General features: G+C 47.2%; 1 protein-coding gene across 4 annotated transcripts in view; it reads left to right on the top strand.

The window, feature by feature from the left end:
- The first annotated feature begins 251 nt into the window (after positions 1–251).
- The window catches only part of MYH11 (myosin heavy chain 11), a 154395-nt gene continuing 134689 nt past the window's right edge, over positions 252–19957 (top strand). For all 4 annotated transcript variants that reach the window (XM_055099356.2, XM_055099358.2, XM_055099355.2 and 1 more), the window contains exons 1-2: positions 252–374; positions 19066–19427. In XM_055099356.2, the coding sequence (XP_054955331.1) occupies positions 19083–19427 (345 nt within the window). In that variant the 5' untranslated portion in view covers positions 252–374; positions 19066–19082. The remainder of the gene's footprint in view (positions 375–19065; positions 19428–19957) is intronic.

Raw genomic sequence — 19957 nt, 5'->3', positions numbered from 1 at the left:
CCCTTTCTCTAGGGATCCGGAGCGTCTGCGACCGCCTCTGGCCGGAGGTGACACTCCCGTCCCTGTGCGCACCTGTTCCGTGCGCCCTTGTGCGGTGCGCACCTGTTCGGTGCGCCCTTGTCCCGAGCGCCCCAGCTCCTTGCGCTCCCGCCGGGGGTGCGCCCTGCAGGGGGCGCGGCGAGGGGGCCGCGAGGGACCCTCCCCAACTCCACCCCTTCGGCCTCCTCCCCTTTCCCAGCCGCGGGCAGCTCCGGGTCTATAAAGAGAGGCGTCCGAGACGCGCAGGGAGATTTGGACGCTCCGGCCTGGGAGGTGCGTCAGATCCGAGCTCGCCATCCAGTTTCCTCTCCACTAGTCCCCCCAGTTGGAGATCTGTAAGTAGTAGTTGTCCTTCTGGGGGCAGATTGCAGGGGAGGGGGGTGTTAAAAGTCCTATAGGGTATTCTATAGGGGCTGGGGCGCACTTAGGGGTCCCTGTTGTCAACCTCGTAAGGGCCATGGTGGGGGCAGAGTTGTGATTTGGATTTCTGTCTGCCTTATCGTCTTAGATTATCCTAGACTTTCCCCAAACAGCATTTCTCAAGATTGCCAGTGAGAAGTACCATTTTGGGGGTGCTTATTAACGATATCAATGCCTGGACCCAACTCCATTTCCCAACTCTAGAATCCCCAGAAAAACTGCCTTAAAAAAAAAAATTAGTCCCGAGTGATTCTTGTTAAGAGGCTAATCCAGGAGATATGCTCCCTTGGAAATCTCGGAGGTCCGGTGCAGACAATCAAGGCATCTCACTTTTATTCTAGGCACCAAAAAATGTACAGCTGAACTTCACTGAAAAGTCACTTGCTATCACACAGACAGGCAAAGTGAGGCTCCTTGGGGATTTGACCGTATTGCACAGTTGTGTTGATAATGCATTAAATCAGTTAAAAACACATGGGCATAGGCTTAGCAGAAAGGAGTGTTTTTTTTTTTTTTAATCAGTTTAGGGGAGGTTCTTCTATGTTGAGAACCCCTGGGAGATAAGGCTGGTTGTGATCTAGTTTGTTACAGCCCACTTTTTCCTCTTCTCCAAATTAAAAAAAAAAAAAAAACTCACCCAGGTTGACCCCAAAGGGCCCCCAGATACCCAGGTGGGCTCCAAAGTCTCCATTTGCTTCCACGATCTGCAGGTGCATTAGGTAAGATTACACTAGAATTTCCCGCAGAGCCACCTGTGTCAACGCCACTCTCGTGCCCAACCAAATGGGTAAAACGAGAGAAAGTGTGGCTACTGCCTGTTGTAAGTTTTCTTCCAGCACAGGGTCTGGTAGGGATTTTGCCACTTGAGAAAAGGTACCATCCAAAGCCATGCTTGTCAAGAAGTAAAAGAAAATATTTAGAAACCCAAGGTGGGAGTGTTTAGTTGCAGTATGAAGAACTGAGAGATTAAATGGTGAACTGTCCGGGGTTTGGCAAAAAGAAGGCAGGCTATTAATAAACTGCTTTGCATAGTTTTTTGTTTCTTTGATTTACTTAACGATACTATTTTAGAATTGTTCAGAGACGGAACTTGACGCTGAACTGAAAGTCATTAGGTGGCAGGGTGTGAAATAAGATAGGGAATTTTGTTTGAAGGAAATTGATGTTTTCCCTTTGAGATAGCTACCGTTGATGGAACACTTCAGTGCCACATGCTGTTGCAACATTTAACTTAATTTATCTCATTTAATCTTTGCAACAACTTCATAAGAAAGGCTTTATGATGCCTGTTTAGTATACAAGGCAGCTGAGGCTCGGAGAGGTAAAGTGTCACACAGCCAGCAAGTGGTAGAACCCATTCCCGGGTCAGTTTGAGTCCAAGTTCATACCCTTGACCCCACTATCTTTCTTCTTTACCATGGACACAAACTTGTTGGGGTCAGGTTTCTGGTGGGACTAAATGCTTCCAACAAAGTAAATGTTTATCACCGTGTCCTTTGAAGAAAACATAAACTGACTTTTTGCACATTTAAAATAAAAGGCACTGTTTGTCCCCTGATTGAGGGGGTGACCTAGCTGAAACCAGTGACCCTAGGTGGGCTGCCATGCCGAGAGTCCAGAACGTGAACTAGCTGGGTCTTTTCCGAGAAGCCGCCAGGCTTGCCTTGTAAACACCATGTTTTTTTTTTTATTATCATGTCCGAAATAGATGTGTTATTCCGTACAAGGTATCTGTTATGGATTTGTTATCATTACTTTTCCGTGGGAGGGCAGAGATTGAGGCAAACATGCCCATTTATGGAAGCGTTTTCCATGAGGCCATCCCCGGCCCCCTCGTCAGTTACCCAGCCTTGCACTGCAGCCCGGTTGGTCCTGGCCCTGGGGATTTGTCTACCATGTCCCTCACCCATTGAAGAACTATTGGAGAAACCCTAAAGAGAAGAGATTTGGGAGGAAAGTGGGATTCTTTTTTCCTACCCCCTCTTATTCAGAGGTTTGATTTTTTTGGGTGGGGGGTGGGAGGGAATTGTCTCCTTTCCACAGGGCTTGAATCCAAACAGGTGGGTCTTCCACGTTAGGCACAAGCGTGTAATTCCAAGAGCAGATATATAGTAGATTTTTCTTGAAAACCAAGTTCAATTTTCAATCCAGTAGAATCATAGAAGGTCATAAGCAAATTTAAAAATCATCTCCAGCACCTCCCCAAACCTCACTTTCTCATCCGGGAAATGGGGCTAATGAGAATAACTCATGTGTTTTGGGCACTTTTGCCTGGCAAGATGCTAAACCCTTTGTGGACATTATCTTAAGTCTTCATAACAACCCTTTAGAGTAGATACTGTTATTATAACTGGCTTTATTTTACACATATGGAGTCTGAATAACTTGCTTAAGATAGCTCAGCTAACCAGTAAGGAAAACAAGATTCTACAAATCTAGGTCTTTCTAACTCCAGAGTTTCACAGATTACCCTCATGGGAGGATTTGATGAGCTAATGTGTATGAAGGGTTTAGCACCGTGCCTGGTCCCTGGTAAGCTTTAGTGATGGTTATTTATAGCAAACACAACCAGAGAGTTCAAGATGTTTGCTCAGTATGGCATGGCTCATCTTTGGCAGAACCGGGAAGCCTAAACTATGTGGCCGTTAAAGGAGAAGCTTCTCTTAATTTTCTTCCCTTTGATCTCATAAACCTCGTTTCTATTTGGGCTGAAAGTGGTGATTAGAATCTTTAATATATGAAGCTACCATTCCTTAACTGGATTGGGAATGTTACAAATTCCAATTACATTTGTTTAGGGTTTTGTTTGTTTGTTTTTGAGACAGAGTCTTGCTCTGTCGCCCAGGCTGGAGTGCAGTGGTGCGATCTTGGCTCACTGCAACCTCCGCCTCCTAGGTTCAAGCACTTCTCCAGCCTCAGCCTCCTGAGTAGAGAGTAGCTGGGATTATAGGCGCCCACCACCATGCCTGGCTAATTTTTTGTATTTTTAGTAGAGATGGGGTTTCACCATATTGGCCAGGCTGGTCTCGAACTGCTGACCTCAAGTGATTCGCCTGGCTTGGTCTCCCAAAGTGCTCAGATTACAGGCGTGAGCCACCGCGCCTGGCTTATTTAGGGTCTTGATGGCATACTTTAAGGGATGGCCTTTTTGCTCTCTAGGTCTTCTCCTTCCACCCCTGACCTTTCAACTTTTAACCCTGGCCACACAATGGAGGAAAGATTGAGTTTACAGAAAGACAGGCAAGAATTTGAAAGAAATCTTGTATGTGATCCAAGGACAGCGGAAGAAGCTGCTCACAGTGTCACAGTGGCTGAAAGGGGAGGTCGGACATCTGTGACTTGTATCAGGGTTTCAGGGGCTAAGGAGGAACAACCTCATCAAAGTTGCTAGGAAAGGGCCATAGAGGCCAGGTATGGCAGGTCATACCTGTAATCCCAGCAATTTGGGAGGCTGAGGTCGGGGGATGGCTTGAAGTCAGGAGTTTGAGACCAGAGTGGGCAACATAGCGAGGCACCATCTCTACAAAAAATTTTTTAAAATGAGCTGGGCATGGTGGCATGCATCTGTAGTCCTAGTTATTCAGAAGGCTGAGGCAGGAGGATTGCATGAGCCCAGGAGTTCAAGGCTGCTGTGGGCCCTGATTTCATCACTGTTCTCTAGCCTGGGCAACAGAGTGAGACTCTGTCTCAAAAAAAAGGTGAGGGGCATAGAACTTTACTGTACCAGGCTGAAAAATACAAGGCCCAGAGAGGGCAAGTGACTTGCCTAGCATCACCCAGCGAGTTTTGGGCAGAGCTGAGACTTGTAACTCGAAGACCTAAGGGTCTTCCACAGGCTAATGAATAGCTTGTTTGTGCTCAAAGGATGAAGCAGTGAGTTGTTAGGACAGGACTGTGAATAGGGCTGACATATTCAGATGTGTCAAACATCGCTAATGCCATCTCTGAGTAAATTAGGCTTCAAACAGATCGGGATTCTAATCCTGGCTCCCCAACTTTTGCAAGGGAGGGCCTTGCATTTACCTTTCAAGACCCCGATAGGCTTAGCAGGAAAATGGGAATAATAGATAATGCCACTCTTTCATCCTTGGACTTGTTGTCTAATTATATGAATTTATCTGTAGGATAAATTCCCAGAAATGCGCTTGCTGAGTTAAAGGGCATGTGTATCTAAAATTAATAGATATTGCAAATGACCGGCTAAAGACATTGCAGACCAGGCGCAGTGGCTCACGCCTGTAATCCCAGCACTTTGGGAGGCCGCAGCAGGTGGGTCACCTGAGGTCAGGAGTTCAAGACCAGCCTGGCCAACATGGTCTCTGCTAAACCCTATCTCTACTAAAAATACAAAAATTATCTGGGCATGGTCGTGGGCACCTGTGATCCCAGCTACTCGGGAGGCTGAGGCACGAGAATCGCTTGAGCCTCAGAGGCAGAGGTTGCAGTGAGCCGAGATCACACCACTGCACTCCAGCCTGGGCAACAGAGTGAGACTCGGTCTCAAAAAAAAAAAAAAAAAAAAAAAGGCATTGCAAATTGCAACTTGTTGCAGTCACATATGACAGCAGTCCCCATCCTCTTGGCACCAGAGGCTGGTTTCGTGGAAGACAGTTTTTTCCAGGGTGGAGTGAGGAGGATGGTTTTGGGATGAAACTGTCCCACCTCAGATCATCAGGCATTGGTGAGATTCTCATAAGGAACGTACAACCTAGATCCCTTGCAGGTGGAGTTGACAATAGGGTTTGTGCTTCTGTGAGAATCTAATGCTGCTTATCTGACAGGAGGCGGAGCTTAGGCAGTGATGGTCACTCACCCACCCTCCCCTCCTGCTGTGTGGCCTGGTTCCTAACAGGCCATTGACTGATACTGCAGCACAAGGGTTGGGGACCCCTGACATAGGAGACTATACATTTATTTTAAGCTGTGGTATGCCAGAATTGTAAAATATAAAACACAGTGGGGCTTTCAGGGCCAGAAATAATCAGTTCTTGCTCGCTTCCAGAAGCATCCTTCACAGGGGCTACCGTAACTCTTACCAACCGAGTTCTCTTGGTTGGGAGGAAAAAATAGTGTTATGCATTCAGAGAACTTCTTTCTGGAGTTACTTGAAACCATTGGTATTCAGATGATTAGGCAGATGTCACAAGGCAATAAGAATGCGACAGGTTCACCATTCACTTTTCTTCCTGTGAAAGTGAAGTAGGGCTTTCTTGGGAACAAGCCCTTGGGAGGTGGGGGGATGTGAATGGTGAGGGGAGGGTAGAAGTGGTGGAGTAGGGTCAGGGGCAAGAAAGGGACTTTCTGCTAAGGATTAATCGGGTGTCCATTTACTCTTAGCAGAAAACTAGGATTAGATTCTGGATTGTACTCCTGACTCCAAATTTTACAAGTGGGGATCCTGCATTTACCTTCCAGGACCTCGGTCATCTTAGCAGGAAAATAGCAGTAGCAGGTGATGCCACCTTACAGAGCGCTTAGGAGACAGTGAGATGGTCTATATAGGAAGCTGACTGGCCTGATACCCGATGAATACAAGGGGCCCAATAAATACAGTGGCTGTTATGAATAATAGATCTAAACTGCCTTTTTGGTACTACTGGGGACCTGCCAAGCAGGTGCATTTAGAGTGCCCATTCCCTCTCCCTGCGACACATTTGACGCCTCCCTACACCTGGACCAGGCCTTGAGCGAGGGTTTCCACCGCAGAGGTCCTTCCAGCTGGCGAATTGTGTTGCAGATCAGGTTGAGAGAACTTCTGTTTTGCCTGTGTGGCATTCATTCATTCGTTTATTTGAAATAGAGATGGGATCTCACTGTGTTGCCCAGGCTAGTCTAGAGCTCCTAATTCAAGCAATCCTCTTGGCTTGGCCTCCCATAGTGCTTGGATTACAGGTGTGAACCACTGTATCCAGCCCTTTATGACATTTAGAATATGAGCAATTTTCCTTTTTTCTTTGTTTTCTTTTTGAGATGGAGTCTCACTCTGTCACCCAGGCTAGAGTGCAGTTGCATGATCTTGGCTCACTGCAACCTCTACCTCCCAGACTCAAGCGATCTTCCCACCTCAGCCTCCCGAGTAGCTGGGACTACCGGCATGTGCTGCCATGCCTGGCTAATTTTTGTATTTTCTGTAGAGATGGGGTTTCACCATGTTGCGCAGGCTGGTCTCAAACTCCTAAGCTCAAGCGAACTGCCTGCCTTGGCCTCCCAGTGTTGGGATTACAGGCGTGAGCCACAGTGCTGAACCCTGCATGGTATTTAGAATATAAGCAATACTCTAACATCTGGTCTGGGTCACTCTGTATTACTTACCTGATCTCCAAAAACATTTGGGTTTGTGTCTCTGGTCCAAAATCTTTAGCCAATGGCTTGGCAGTAAAATCCTGAGGGAAGCTGTTGACCAGGTGAGGTGATGTGCAAATCCTATACTCTCTGGGCTCTGGGATATTTAATTTACTATGTATTTATTTATTTTCAAGACAGAGTTTTGCTCTTGTCGCCCAGGCTGGAGTGCAGTGATGGGATCTCAGCTCACTGCACCCTCCACCTCCTGGGTTCAAGCGATTCTCCTTCCTCAGCCTCCTGAGTAGCTGGTATTACAGGCGCCCACCACCACACCTGGCTAATTTTTGTATTTTTAGTAGAGACGGGGTTTCACCATGTTGGCCAGGCTGGTCTTGAACTACTGACCTCAGGTTATCCGCCTGCCTCGGCCTCCTGAAGTACTGGGATTACAGGCATCAGCCACCATGCCCGGCCTAATTTACTTTTTATTAATGCTGAAGCAGAGAGGGCAAGATCTTTTGCCCCTGAGTTCTTCTGGGAAAAATGAAACTGATAGCAAAACAAACTAAAGCAACCTGACATTCTCAGTTGGTCCAGTTTCAGCCCTTTGACCGGGAGTCACAGACGGGTCCCATAAAATGGTAGAGCTGGGCCAGCCTACCATTGATTTATTTTCCCTAAATGAAAAATACAAGGCCCAGAGAGGGCAAGTGACTTGTCCAGAGTCACCCAGCAGGTTTGGGGCAAAGCTGAGACTTGTTACTTGACATCCTAAGGTCTTGCAGAGGCTAATGATTAGCTTGTTTGTGCTCAAAAAATGAAGCAGCCTGGGCGTGGTGGCTCATGCTTGTAATCCTAGCACTTTGGGAGGCTGAGGCAGGCAGATCGCTTGAGCTCAGGAGTTCGAGACCAGCCTGGGCCACAAAGTGAGACCCCTGTCTCTACAAAAAAATGCAAGAATTAAAAAATTAGCTGGGTGTTCTGGTGCGTGCCTGTGATCCCAGCTACTTGGGAGGCTGAGGTGGGAGAATGGCTTGAGCCTGGGAGGCAGAGTTTGCAGAAAGCAGAGATCGTGCCACTTCACTCTAGCCTGGGCAACAGAGCCAGACCCTGTCTCAAAAAAAAAAAGAATGAAGCAGTTGTTGGTCAGGACAGGACTGTAAACAGGGCTGACACACTCAGATGTGTCAAACATCGCTAATGCCAAAGGTGACAGAGTCATTTGTTTTCATCCAAACATTCGAGAAAGTTGGACGAGGTGACTCACGCCTGTCATCCTAGAGCTTTGGGAAGCCAAGGCAGGAGGATCATTTGAGATCAGGAGTTTGAGACCAGCCTAGGCAAAATAGCAAGACCCCCATCTCTACAAAAAATAAGCCGGGCATAGTGGCCCACACCTGAGGTGGGAGGATCCCTTGAGCCCATGAGTTTGAGCCTGCAGTAAGCTGTGATTGCACCACTGCACTCCACCCTGGGCATATAGTGAGACCCTTCCCCCAACCAAAAACATTGAGAGCAGCTCTTGATGAGTGAACTGTACTTCGTGGTCAGCATTTCTGGGTAGTAATTTCAGAGCTGTCCTTTCAGCCCTTGGAGCTGATGCAGGACCTTAAACATGAGCGCTGGTGGAGGAGGGAGGGTTGGGAAGGTGCATCAAGGTGGATGAAGAGTGTCCCTGGGGTTGGGCCAACTGGCGGTCCGTCTCTGGTCCAGTGTGTTCACCTTGCCCCCGTCTGACCTTCTGCAGTTGGTATTCCGAGTTGAGTTTGACTAAGTGAGAGCTGCTCTCAGCTTTAACTGCCTTTCCCGAGACAGCCCTTGTTTTTATTCTAAAGCTGTGGTTCTCAACTGGAAGCAGTTTTGCCACCCCAGGGGACATCTAGCAGTGTCTGGAGACATTTTTGATTGTCATGAGTGGAGGAAGGGGTGCTACTGGCATCAGGTGGGCAGAGACCAGGGATGCTGCGGAACATCCCACGATACACAGAAGAGCTCCCCTCACGACACAGAATGACGCAGCCCAAGAGTCACAGTGCAGAGTTTGTGGCCAGCTGCGGTGGCTCACGCCTGTAATCCCAGCACTTTGGGAGGCCAAGGTGGGAGGATCGCTTGAGGCCTGGAGTCCAAGACCAGCCTGGCCAATATGGTGAAACCTCATCTCTACTAAAAATACAAAAATTAGCCAGGCATGGTAGCGCATGCCTGTAGTCCCAGCTACTTGGGAGGCTGAGGCACGAGAATCACTTGAACCCAGAAGGTGGAGGTTGCAGTGAGCTGAGATTGCGTCACTGCACTCCAGCCTGGGTAACAGAGCGAGACTCTGTGTCAAAAAAAAAAAAAAAAAAAAAAAAGACTTAGCAACTATTATTACTAGTATTAGTATTATTAATTTGTCAGGCTCACTGAATTTTCTCAAAAATTTGGCAAATTTTTGAGAAAACATTCTCAAAACATTTGGCAAATCTGTGGCCAAATGTTGTTTTGGGGACCCAAAGCTCATAGGAGCAAAACAGCTTTCAGGTTTCTGGATCTGCCAGAGACTCAAGTGTCCTGTTGTGTGTTTTGTGTCTCAGTGAGGGAAAGGGGAATATGTAGCACCTTCCAAATGGATTTGACCTTGACTGCCCCACTGTTTGAAGAGCTTCTCAACCTCCGCAGCTCCACCCCAGCCCAGATATTTCAGGGAATTAGGGTTCCAAGGGGCATGCTATGGAAAACACCATTCTAGCATGAGTCAAAGCTTCTCATCCCCCATCTTGCTGTCTTTTGACCAAAGCAGATTTTGCACGTCGTAACTGTCAGAGACATCAAAGCCAGAGGGAATCCAGCCTGCTCCAAGCTCTCCTGTTTTGGACAGAGACTGAATCTTTGCACTTGATCTTGTTTGTGTTTTTAAGTCTGAGGTTAGACATGGTCCCAGGCAATGGAGGCGTGCGTGTCCTTTTATTTTTCTGTTGTAGCTTTTGCTATTTTTTCTGACTTTTAAGGCAACTTATCCACATGGCAATTAGAAAGAACCCACTTAGGGCTGGGCGCAGCGGCTCATGCCTGCAATCCCAGCACTTTGGGAGACCGAGGCAGGCAGATCACTTGAGGTCAGGAGTTCAAGACCTCAGCCTGGGCAACATGGTGAAACCCCGTCTCTACAAAGAATACAGGAAAATAGCTGGGCATGGTGGCAGGTGCCTGTGGTCCCAACTATTTGGGAGGCTGGGGTGGGAGGATCACTTGAGCCTGGGAGGCGGAGGTTGCCGTGAGCTGAGGTCATGCCACTGCACTCCAGCCTGGGCGACAGAGCAAGACCCTGTCTCAGAAAAAAAAAGTCCACTTTACTTGTCATAGTGCTTAGAACAAATGAAACACTCTCCTAGTCCTCTTGGGATGTAATTGGCTACCATCTGCACAAACTCTTCATTATTGCACAATAATATCAATATACTTAATGCTACTGAACTGTGTTTAAGTGGCCGAGGTGGTGAATGTTAGCTGTATTTTACCACAGTGAAAGATAAGAGGGAAGGAAAATGAAGTGTACTTTACAACCAAAAAAGGACGCACACCATGAGTGTGCAGCTTGATGAATTTTCGAGAGGATATATTTTTTATAGATGGGGGTCTCACTCGGTCACCCAGGCTGCAGTGCAGTGGCATGATCACGGCTCACTGCATCCCTGACCTCCTGAGCTTAAGTGATCCTCCCACCTCAGCCTCCTGAGTAGCTGGGACTGCAGGTGCACACTATCACAACCGGTTAATTTTTGTATTTTTGCTAGAGACAAGGTTTCACCATGTTGACCAGGCCGGTCTCAGCCTCCTGGGCTCAGGTTATCCTCCTACCTCAGTCTTCCACACAGGTAATTAAAAAACATTTTTTCTTAGAGATGGGTCTTGCTGTGTTGGCCAGGCTGGTCTCGAACTCCTGGGCTCAAGTGGTCCTCCCATCTTGGCTTCTCAAAGTGCTGGGATTACAGGCGTGAGCCATGTCACCTGGCCCAACAGTTTGATGAATTTTCAGAAAGTGAACACTCATAGGGCTGGCATTCAGATGAAGATCTAGAGGTCAACCCTCACAAGCCCCCCTCACGTTCTGTCCTTGCAATCATTGCACACCCGAGGCTCATTCATTCCTTATCTGAGTTCTATCACCGTAGATTAATTCTGCCTGGTTTTGGACCTCAGTTCAATAGTCACAGAACCTGTGCTTTTTGTGACCACCTTCTTTTGCTCAAGGATGTGTTGTGAGATGTCCTTTTTTGTGGTGTGGAGCTGTAGTTTACTTCACCTGATTCGAGTCCTATTTTGGGTGTTTGTAATGTGTCAGGTACTGTGCCAGGTGCCTTACAGGATTGATTCCTTTATGGGCATCTGACAAGCCCACCCACCTTATGTGAAAGGCAGAACCAAATAGACTCCAGAATGAGACCCAGGTTTGGGTCCCGGCTCTGACACTTCTTTTTTTTTGAGATGGAGGCTGACTCTGTCGCCAAGGCTGGAGTGTAGTGGTATGATGTCGGCTCACGGCAACCTCCACCTCCCGGGTTCAAGTGATTCTCCTGACTTAGCCTCCCAAGTAGCTGGGGCTACAGGCATGTACCACCAATCCTGGCTAATTTTTAATTTTTGTATTTTTAGTAGAGACAGGGTTTCACAGTGTTGGCCAAGCTGGTCTCAAACTCCTGACCTCAAGTTATCCTCCCACCTCAGCCTCCCAAAGTTCTGGGATTATAGGCCTGAGCCATCACACTCGGCCTACTTGTGATCAATCTTTTACTTCATCTTCACACCCTCCCATTTCTCTTACGCATCCTCCAGTTTCTCTCTCTCTCTCTCTTTCTCTCTCTCTCTCTCTCTCACACACACACACACACACACGATCTGCTGCGACACCTTAAGAAACAAGAGATTATCAAGGAATGATTGAATATTTTGCCGCATTTCCTATTTTGCTGCCTGTTTAAACTAACCTCGGTTATACTATTAAAAGAAGATGCATCGTATCAAGCCACTTCTGTGACTATGGCTGTCCAGAAATAAATGTAATTAAAACAACCAACAGTAGTAAATGCTATTGGTTAGGAATGAGCGAAGTGGCTTAGAGTCACCGGAAGTGAGAAAGGGTACAGAAACAGAAGGTACTTGGTGTAGATCAGGAGTGTCCTATCTTTTGGCTTCCCTGGGCCACCCCAGAAAAAGAAGAATTGTCTTGGGCCACACGTAAAATACACTAGCACTAATGATAGCTGATGAGCTAAAAAAAAAAAAAAAATCGCGAAAAAATATCATACTGTTTTAAGAAAGTTTATGAATTTGTATCGGGCCACATTCAAAGCCGTCCTGGGCCCCATGCAGCCTGTGGGCTGCAGGTTAGACAAGCTTGGTGTAGAGAGTTTCATCTAAACCTCATGGCAGCTCTGTAGGGCACCCATTAGGTCCCCAGTATTAATATACAGTAAATCTGAGTCTCAGATCTATGTAAGTCACCCAGAAGCACGCATTCTGCAGTGGCAGAGTCACGTTTGAATTAGCATCTGATTGCAAAGTCTGGGTGTCTTTTCATGGCTGCAGGTTATCTTACCTCTCAAGAGGAGGCAACCAATCAAATGTTGCCAGCACCAATGAACTTGTACTTTATTTAGGCTCAGAAAGATCTTTTAGGCTAATGAAAATGCCCTCTATTTATGAAATGTTCTTGTTCTCTGTGGCTTTCTCTTTTTCGAGACAGGGTCTCACCCTGACACCCAGGCTGGAGTGCAGTGATGTAATCATAGCTCACTGCAGCCTCAAACTCCTGGGCTCAAGCAACCCTCCTGCCTCAGCCTCCTAGTAGCTGGGACTACAAGCATGCATCATCATGCCTGGCTGATATTTTTTTAAGGGATGGGGTCTTGCTATAATGCCCAGTCTGGTCTCGAACTCCTGGGCTCAAGCAATCCTCCTGCCTTGGCCTCCCAAAATATGGGATTATACATGTGGGCTACTGCCAGCCTCTTTTCTTTCAATTATTTTTTAATCTATGGGTTCCCCTCCTTTTTGTTTCTATTTTATTTGTTAAAGAAAGAGAGTACTGGCCGAGCGTGGTGGCTCACACCTGTAATCTCAGCACTTTGAGAGGCCAAGGCGGGTAGATTACCTGAGGTCAGGAGTTTGAGACCAGCCTGGACAATATGGTGAAACCCCGTCTCTACTAAAAATACAAAAATCAGCCAGGCGTGGTGGCATGCACCTGTAATCCTAGCTCCTCGGGAGGCTGAGGCAGGAGAATCACTTGAACCTAGGAGGTGGAGGTTGCAGTGAGCCAAGATCCTGCCGTTGCACTCTAGCTGGGCGACAGAGCATAGTCTCTCACCTTTGGGAGTTTACTGCATTGTTTAGCATGCTCTCCTGTGCCTTGCATTTTCCATAGACAGGCGTCAGATCTGGAGGCTTCATCACCTTCATCCCCCATCTCCATCCCCTTTTCTTTTGAGCAAGAATATGTCATTAGTGGTAACGGCACTTCCTGTAGCGTACCACCTGCAGGCATGTAATGTTTGTAATGTCTAGTCAGCTCTCTCTTTTTGTGATGTTAGGGTTAATTAGTAGATTTAGGTGATGGCAGGCGGACCCATCCCTTAAATATTCCACAAGAGCTCTTCATCTGATATAGTCAGTCTTGTGGTGGGGACCCTAGACCAGCATCATCATCATCACCTGGAAGCTGGTTAGGAATGCATATTCTTGGGCCCCATCCCAGTCCTACTGACTCAGAAGCTAATGCACCAGGAAATGTGAGCCCCATTGGCCTAATGGTTTTAGCAATTACTGGTAGAACTTGCCAACTTGACAAGACCCTTTCTTTCTTCCTTTCTTTTTTTTTTTGAGACGGAGTCTCACTCTGTCGCCCAGGCTGGAGTGCAGTGGCGCATCTCCACTCACCCACTCACTGCAAGCTCCGCCTCCCAGGTTCACACCATTCTCCTGCCTCAGCCTCCCGAGTAGCTGGGACTACACACGCCCGCCACCACGCCCGGCTAATTTTTTTTTTCTTTTTTTTTCTTTTTTTTTTTTTTTTTTTTAGTAGAGACAGGGTTTTGCCGTGTTAGCCAGGATGGTCTCGATCTCTTGACTTTGTGATCTGCCCGCCTCAGCCTCCCAAAGTGCTGGGATTACAGGCGTGAGCCACCGTGCCCGGTCTCTTCCTTCCTTTCTTCTTTCTTTCCTTCCTTCCTTCCTTGGCAAAGTCTTGCTCTGTTGTCCAGGCTGGAGTACAGTGGCGTGATCTCGGCTCATTGCAACCTCCACCTTTGGAGTTCAAGTAATTCTCCTGCCTCAGCCTCCTGAGTAGCTGGAATTACAGGCACATGCCACTATGCCCAGCTAATTTTTGTATTTTTTAGTAGAGACAGGGTTTTCCCATGTTGACCAGGCTGGCCTCAAACTCTTGACCTCCGGTGGTCCGCCCGCCTGGGCCTCTCAAAGTGCTGGGATTACAGGTGTGAACCACCGTGCCCAGCTTGAGACCCACTATTTTATTAGCTTTATAAACAGTTACATCCTCGTTTTATTGTTCTGCATGTATTCGCTGGAATTCTTCCATGTAGAAGGGAGTCTTTTTTAAGATAGGGTAACTGGAGTCAGGGGCAGGACACTGTTGGTCTTACTATGAGCTAAGCCAAATTCAATAACAATTTTAAAATGCAGAAAGGAGGATTGTTAAACTTAGGACAATACATGTTGTCTACCAGATCTTTATTTCTCTTTCTGGATATCTGAAGTGATTATTCAGATTTAGATGGGATTTCCTCATTTCTCTGCCTTTTTTTTTTTTTTTTTTTTTTTTTTTGGATGAAGTCTTGCTCTGTTGCCTGGGCCGGAGTGCAGTGGCACCATCTCAGCTCACTGCAACCTCTGCTTCCTGGGTTCAAGCGATTCTCGTGCCTCAGCCTCCCAAGTAGCTAGGATTACAGGTGCCTGCCACCAAGCCCAGCTAATATTTTTGTGTTTTTAGTAGAGATCAGGTTTCGCCATGTTGGCCAGCTGGTCTTGAACTCCGGACCTCAAGCAATCCTCCTACCTCAGCCCCAACAAAGTGCTAGGATTACAGGTGTGAGCCACCGCACCTAGCCGCCACTTTTTTTTCATCAGCTACGATATCAGGTCTCCCAGCAGAAAATCTCTGAGCAAATCAACTTCCAGGTTTGTTTTTTGTTTTTTTGAGACCGAGTTTCGCTCTTACTGCCCAGGCTGGAGTGCGGTGAGAGGCACAATCTTGGCTCACTGCAACCTCCACCTCCCGGGTTCAAGTGATTCTCCTGCCTCAGCCTCCCGAGCAGCTGGGATTATAGGCGCATGCTACCACGCCCAGCAACTTTTTGTATTTTTAGTAGAGATGGGGTTTCACATGTTGGCCAGGCTGGTCTCGAACTCCTGACCTCAGGTGTTCCACCGGCCTTGGCCTCCCAAAGTGCTGGGATTACAGGCATGAGCCACTGCACCCAGCAGCAGGTTCTTAAAATTAGTTTTTTAATTATTATTTTCAGCCCTGAAAGGAAAAAAATAGGTATTGGAATATCTGCCACTCCCATTCTGTCTTGCAAAATCTGCATCACCCAAAAGGTTGGGTTTCAGGAGTTGGCTGCTCAGCTCTAGGGATCCAGGAGTGGGACATGGGTCTTTATTCTGTCGCTGTGGGATCTGGGGCCCAAGCGTGGGGATTATCAGTGAATTCAAAGAGTTGTGAATTCCCTGCTGAAGGAGAGATGTCAACCACGCATAGATCCTGGTGGCCATATGTCCTCACTTAGCCAGCAACTCAGTTCTTTGGAGCCCAGCAGCAAGAGGTAGAAGGGGCTGTAAGCCAGTGTTTCCAGGACAGCCCCTGCAGCTATGGTCAGAGAGTCAGGAACAGGGGGCCGGACAGGCCTATAGAGTGTGTTGTCTCTGTCCCTCTCCTCATAAACACATCTGGGTAACGACAGATAACGTGAATCTACCATCCATGGGCTTCCCATGTAGACAGGACATTTAATGACCTAATCTTCCATCAAGAGAGACTTCCCCTTCTTAATTTAGTTACCCTAAGGAACAATTTGTATAGAAAAGGCAGAATCAAGATTTTCACATTTCCACCCCACTTTCTGTACCCATTTAAAAAATAATGCATTTGGGGCTGGGCACAGTGGCTCATGCCTGTAATCCCATCACTTTGAGAGCCCGAGGCTGGTGGATCACTTGAGGTCAGGAGTTTGAGACCAGCCTGGCCAACTTGGCGAAGCCCCGTCTCTACTAAAAATACAAAAATTAGCTGGGTGTGATGGTGCACGCCTGTAATCCTGGTTACTCAGGAAGCTAAGGCAGGAGAATCGCTTGAACCCAGAGGCAGAGGTTGCAGTGAGCCAAGATTGCACCACTGCACTCCAGCATAGACAACAGAGCAAGACTCCATCTCAAACAACAACAACAAAAATCATTTTGAACAAATGCATTTAAATATATTTGTCTTTCAACCCTTTTTGGGGTGTTAGGGTGATGGACATTTAATTATTTTTCTTATTGATATTCACACTGTCTCGTATTTGACCAGATAGAACCCTAGTATAATATTTTGGTATGCAGTTTTCTAGACTTTTAGAAATGTACACACAAACATATAAAATGAAGACAAATACTTTATGACAAATATTTTAATCAGCTTTATTGAGGTATAATCTATATAAAGTAAAACTCACCGATTTAAAACAAATTCAAGTTTTTTTAAGTGTACAGCTTGAGTGAGTTTTTTCAACTTAAAAAATTTATTTCTTAATTGACAAATAATCATACATGTTCATGGGATCCATAATGATTTTTTTAGTTGTTTGGTTGGTTGGTTTTGAGACAGGGTCTCGCTCTGTGGCCCAGGCTGGAGTGCAGTGGCATGACTACAACTCACTGCAGCCTTGACCTCCTGGGCTCTAGCCGTCTTCCCGTCTTAGCCTCCTGAGTAGCTGGAACCATAGGCATGCACCACCGTGCCAGGCTAATTTTTAATTTTTTTACAGAGACAGGGGCTTCTTATGTTGCCCAGGTTGGTCTTGAACTCCTGGCCTCAAGGGATCCTCCTGTCTCAGCTTCCCACAGTGCTGGGATTACAGGTGTGAGCCACTGAGTCCAGCTCTTAGTAATGTTTTGATATTAATACATATAATGTGTGGGGAGATAAGATCAGGATAATTAGCATATCCATCATCTCAAGCATTTACCATTACTTTTATTTTGCTACTTCCTATATAATGACATTTATCATCTCTTTGTGTTGGGAACATTCAATGTCCTTCTTCTAGCTCTTGGAAACGATGTAATATTTTATTGTTCACTTTACTCATCCTATAGTGGATAGAACATTCTTAATGAGTTTTGAGAAATGTATACAGTCTTGTAAGCACCACCATGACCACAGGGAATACTTTTATCACCCCGAAAGGTGGTGCCTCTTACCTCTTATGTACCTCTTCTGTGCCTCTTACTAATCCATTCCTTTCCTTGCCACTGGCAACTCTTTTTTTTAATTTTTTTGAGATAGAGTCTCACTCTGTCACTCAGGCTGGAGTGCAATGGTGCAGTCTCGGCTCACTGCAGCCTCTGCCTCCCAGGTTCAAGTGATTCTCCTGCCTCAGCTTTTTGAGTAACTGGGATTACAGGTGTGCATCACCATGCCCGGCTATTTTTTGTATTTTTAGTAGAGATGGGGTTTTACCACATTGGGCAGGCTGGTTTCAAACTCCTGACCTCAAGTGATCCCCCTGCCTTGGCCTCCCAAAGTGCTGGGATTACAGGTGTGAGCCACCATGCATGGCCTCCTCTGGCAACTCTTGATTGCCTGTCACCATAGATATGCCTTTTCTATTTTGCCATTACTTTTTTTTTTTTCGAGACAGAGTCTCGCTCTGTCGCCAAGGCTGGAGTGCAGTGGCGCGATCTCAGCTCACTGCAACCTCCGCCTCCTGGGTTCAAGCAATCAATCCTCTTGCCTCAGCCTCCTGAGTAGCTGGGACTACAGGTGTGTGCCACCACACTCCATTAATATTTGTATTTTTAGTAGAGAGGGGGGTCTCACCATGTTGCCCAGGCTGGTCTTGAACTCCTGACCTCAGGTGATCCACTCACCTCAGCCTCCCAAGGTGCTGAGATTACAGGTGTGAGCCACCGCGCCCGGCAGCCATTACTTTCAATCTCAATAACCACACTTACTTTTGCACCAGCCTAATAGTTTTTCGTACTGAAGGAATAATAGAGCATGTGGCCTTTCTGGTTTGTTTCACTGAGCATGATGCTTTTGAGACTCATTTATTTTATTGCATAATTTCTTTCCTTTTCCTGAGTTTCCAGTTATATTCATTGGGTTGTTTGTTTGTTTGTTTGTTTTTAAGGCAGAGTCTCACTCTGTCACCCAGGCTGGAGTGTGGTGGCTTGATCTTGGCTCACTGCAATCTTGACCTCCCAGGCTCAGGTGATTCTCCCACCTCAGCCTCCCAAGTAGCTGAGACTACAGGTGTGCGCTACCATGCCTGGCTAATTTTTTGTATTTTTTGTAGAGACAAGGTTTTGCCATGTTGCTTAGGCTGGTCTCCAACTCCTGGGCTCAAGGAATCTGGGTAATTCTATGTTTAATCGTATGAGGACTCTTATTTTGGAGCGCACAGTTAGACTTGACCATCTTCCCATATTAGCACGTGTAGACTTACTTCCGGCTTCTTTTTTTTTTTTTTTTTTTTTTGAGATGGAGTCTGGCTCTGTCACCCAGGCTGGAGTGCAGTGGCACTATCTTGGCTCACTGCAACCTCTGCCTCCCGGGTTTGAGCAATTCTGCCTGAGCCTCCCAAGTGGCTGGGATTACAGGTGCACACCACCACACCTGGCTAATTTTTGTATTTTCAGTAGAGATGGGGTTTCACCATGTTGGCCAGGCTGGTCTTGAACTCCTGGCCTCAAGTGATTCGCCCACCTCCGCCTCCCACAGTGTTGTGTTTACAGGTGTGAGCCACCTTGTCCAGCCCCACTTCCTGCCTCCTGAGCACTGGGTAGAATTTCACAGTGTGGAAATAGCATGGCTTATGTATCCAGCTCTATGTTGGTGGACATTTGGGTTGTTTGACTTTTGGTATTTTAGGCGATGACACACATCCCTTTCTGAAGGGCCTTTGGGTGGTCTCTGTTCTTTGACCACATACACAATACTGCAGGTCTTTGTACTTGGTGGGATGTCTCTGCAGACCGAGTTCCTAGACAGGGCAAGGTGGGTGGTTGGTCTGTCTTCCGGGCTTGGTTGTGGTCTGATTCTGACCCTGTTACCTTATTCCACAGGGGACCAACAAGGCACCATGGCGCAGAAGGGCCAACTCAGTGACGATGAGAAGTTCCTCTTTGTGGACAAAAACTTCATCAACAGCCCAGTGGCCCAGGCTGACTGGGCCGCCAAGAGACTCGTCTGGGTCCCCTCGGAGAAGCAGGGCTTCGAGGCAGCCAGCATTAAGGAGGAGAAGGGGGATGAGGTGGTTGTGGAGCTGGTGGAGAACGGCAAGAAGGTCACGGTTGGGAAAGATGACATCCAGAAGATGAACCCACCCAAGTTCTCCAAGGTGGAGGACATGGCGGAGCTGACGTGCCTCAACGAAGCCTCCGTGCTACACAACCTGAGGGAGCGGTACTTCTCAGGGCTAATATATGTGAGTATTGCAGGCAGCCAGGTACCTACTCCTGGCCTCATAAGGAAAGTAGGCATTAGAAATGTGTTGGGAGGGCTGGGCACAGTGGCTCATGCCTGTACTCCCAGCACTTTGGGAGGCCGAGGTGGGCGGATCACCTGAGGTCAGAAGTTCGAGACCACGCTGGCCAACATGGTGAAATGCCGTCTCTACTAAAAATACAAAAAGTAGCCAAGGGTGGTGATGCGCATCTGTAATCCCAGCTACTGGGGAGGCTGGGATTGCTTGAATCCAGGAGGTGGAGGTGCAGTGAGCCAAGACTGTACCACTGCAGTCCAGTCTGGGTGACAGAATAAGACTCTGTCTCAAGAAAAAAAAAGGAAATGGGAGGCTGAAGGTTTGATCGAGGGAGATTGCAAGATGAGGTGGAATCATTCCAAGGTGGGTTCACATCTCAGCCCTTGAAGAGGTTATTTCCCCTCTCGAAGCCTCGGTTTTCCTATCCGTAAAATGGGAATAATCACCCTCATTACAGACAGGAGGTGTGACAA

The sequence above is a fragment of the Pan paniscus genome, chromosome 18 (assembly GCF_029289425.2).
Source record: "Pan paniscus chromosome 18, NHGRI_mPanPan1-v2.0_pri, whole genome shotgun sequence".
NCBI lineage: Eukaryota > Metazoa > Chordata > Mammalia > Primates > Hominidae > Pan > Pan paniscus.
Note: the sequence above shows the minus strand (reverse complement) of the source record. Positions and strands in the feature narration are given on the sequence as shown.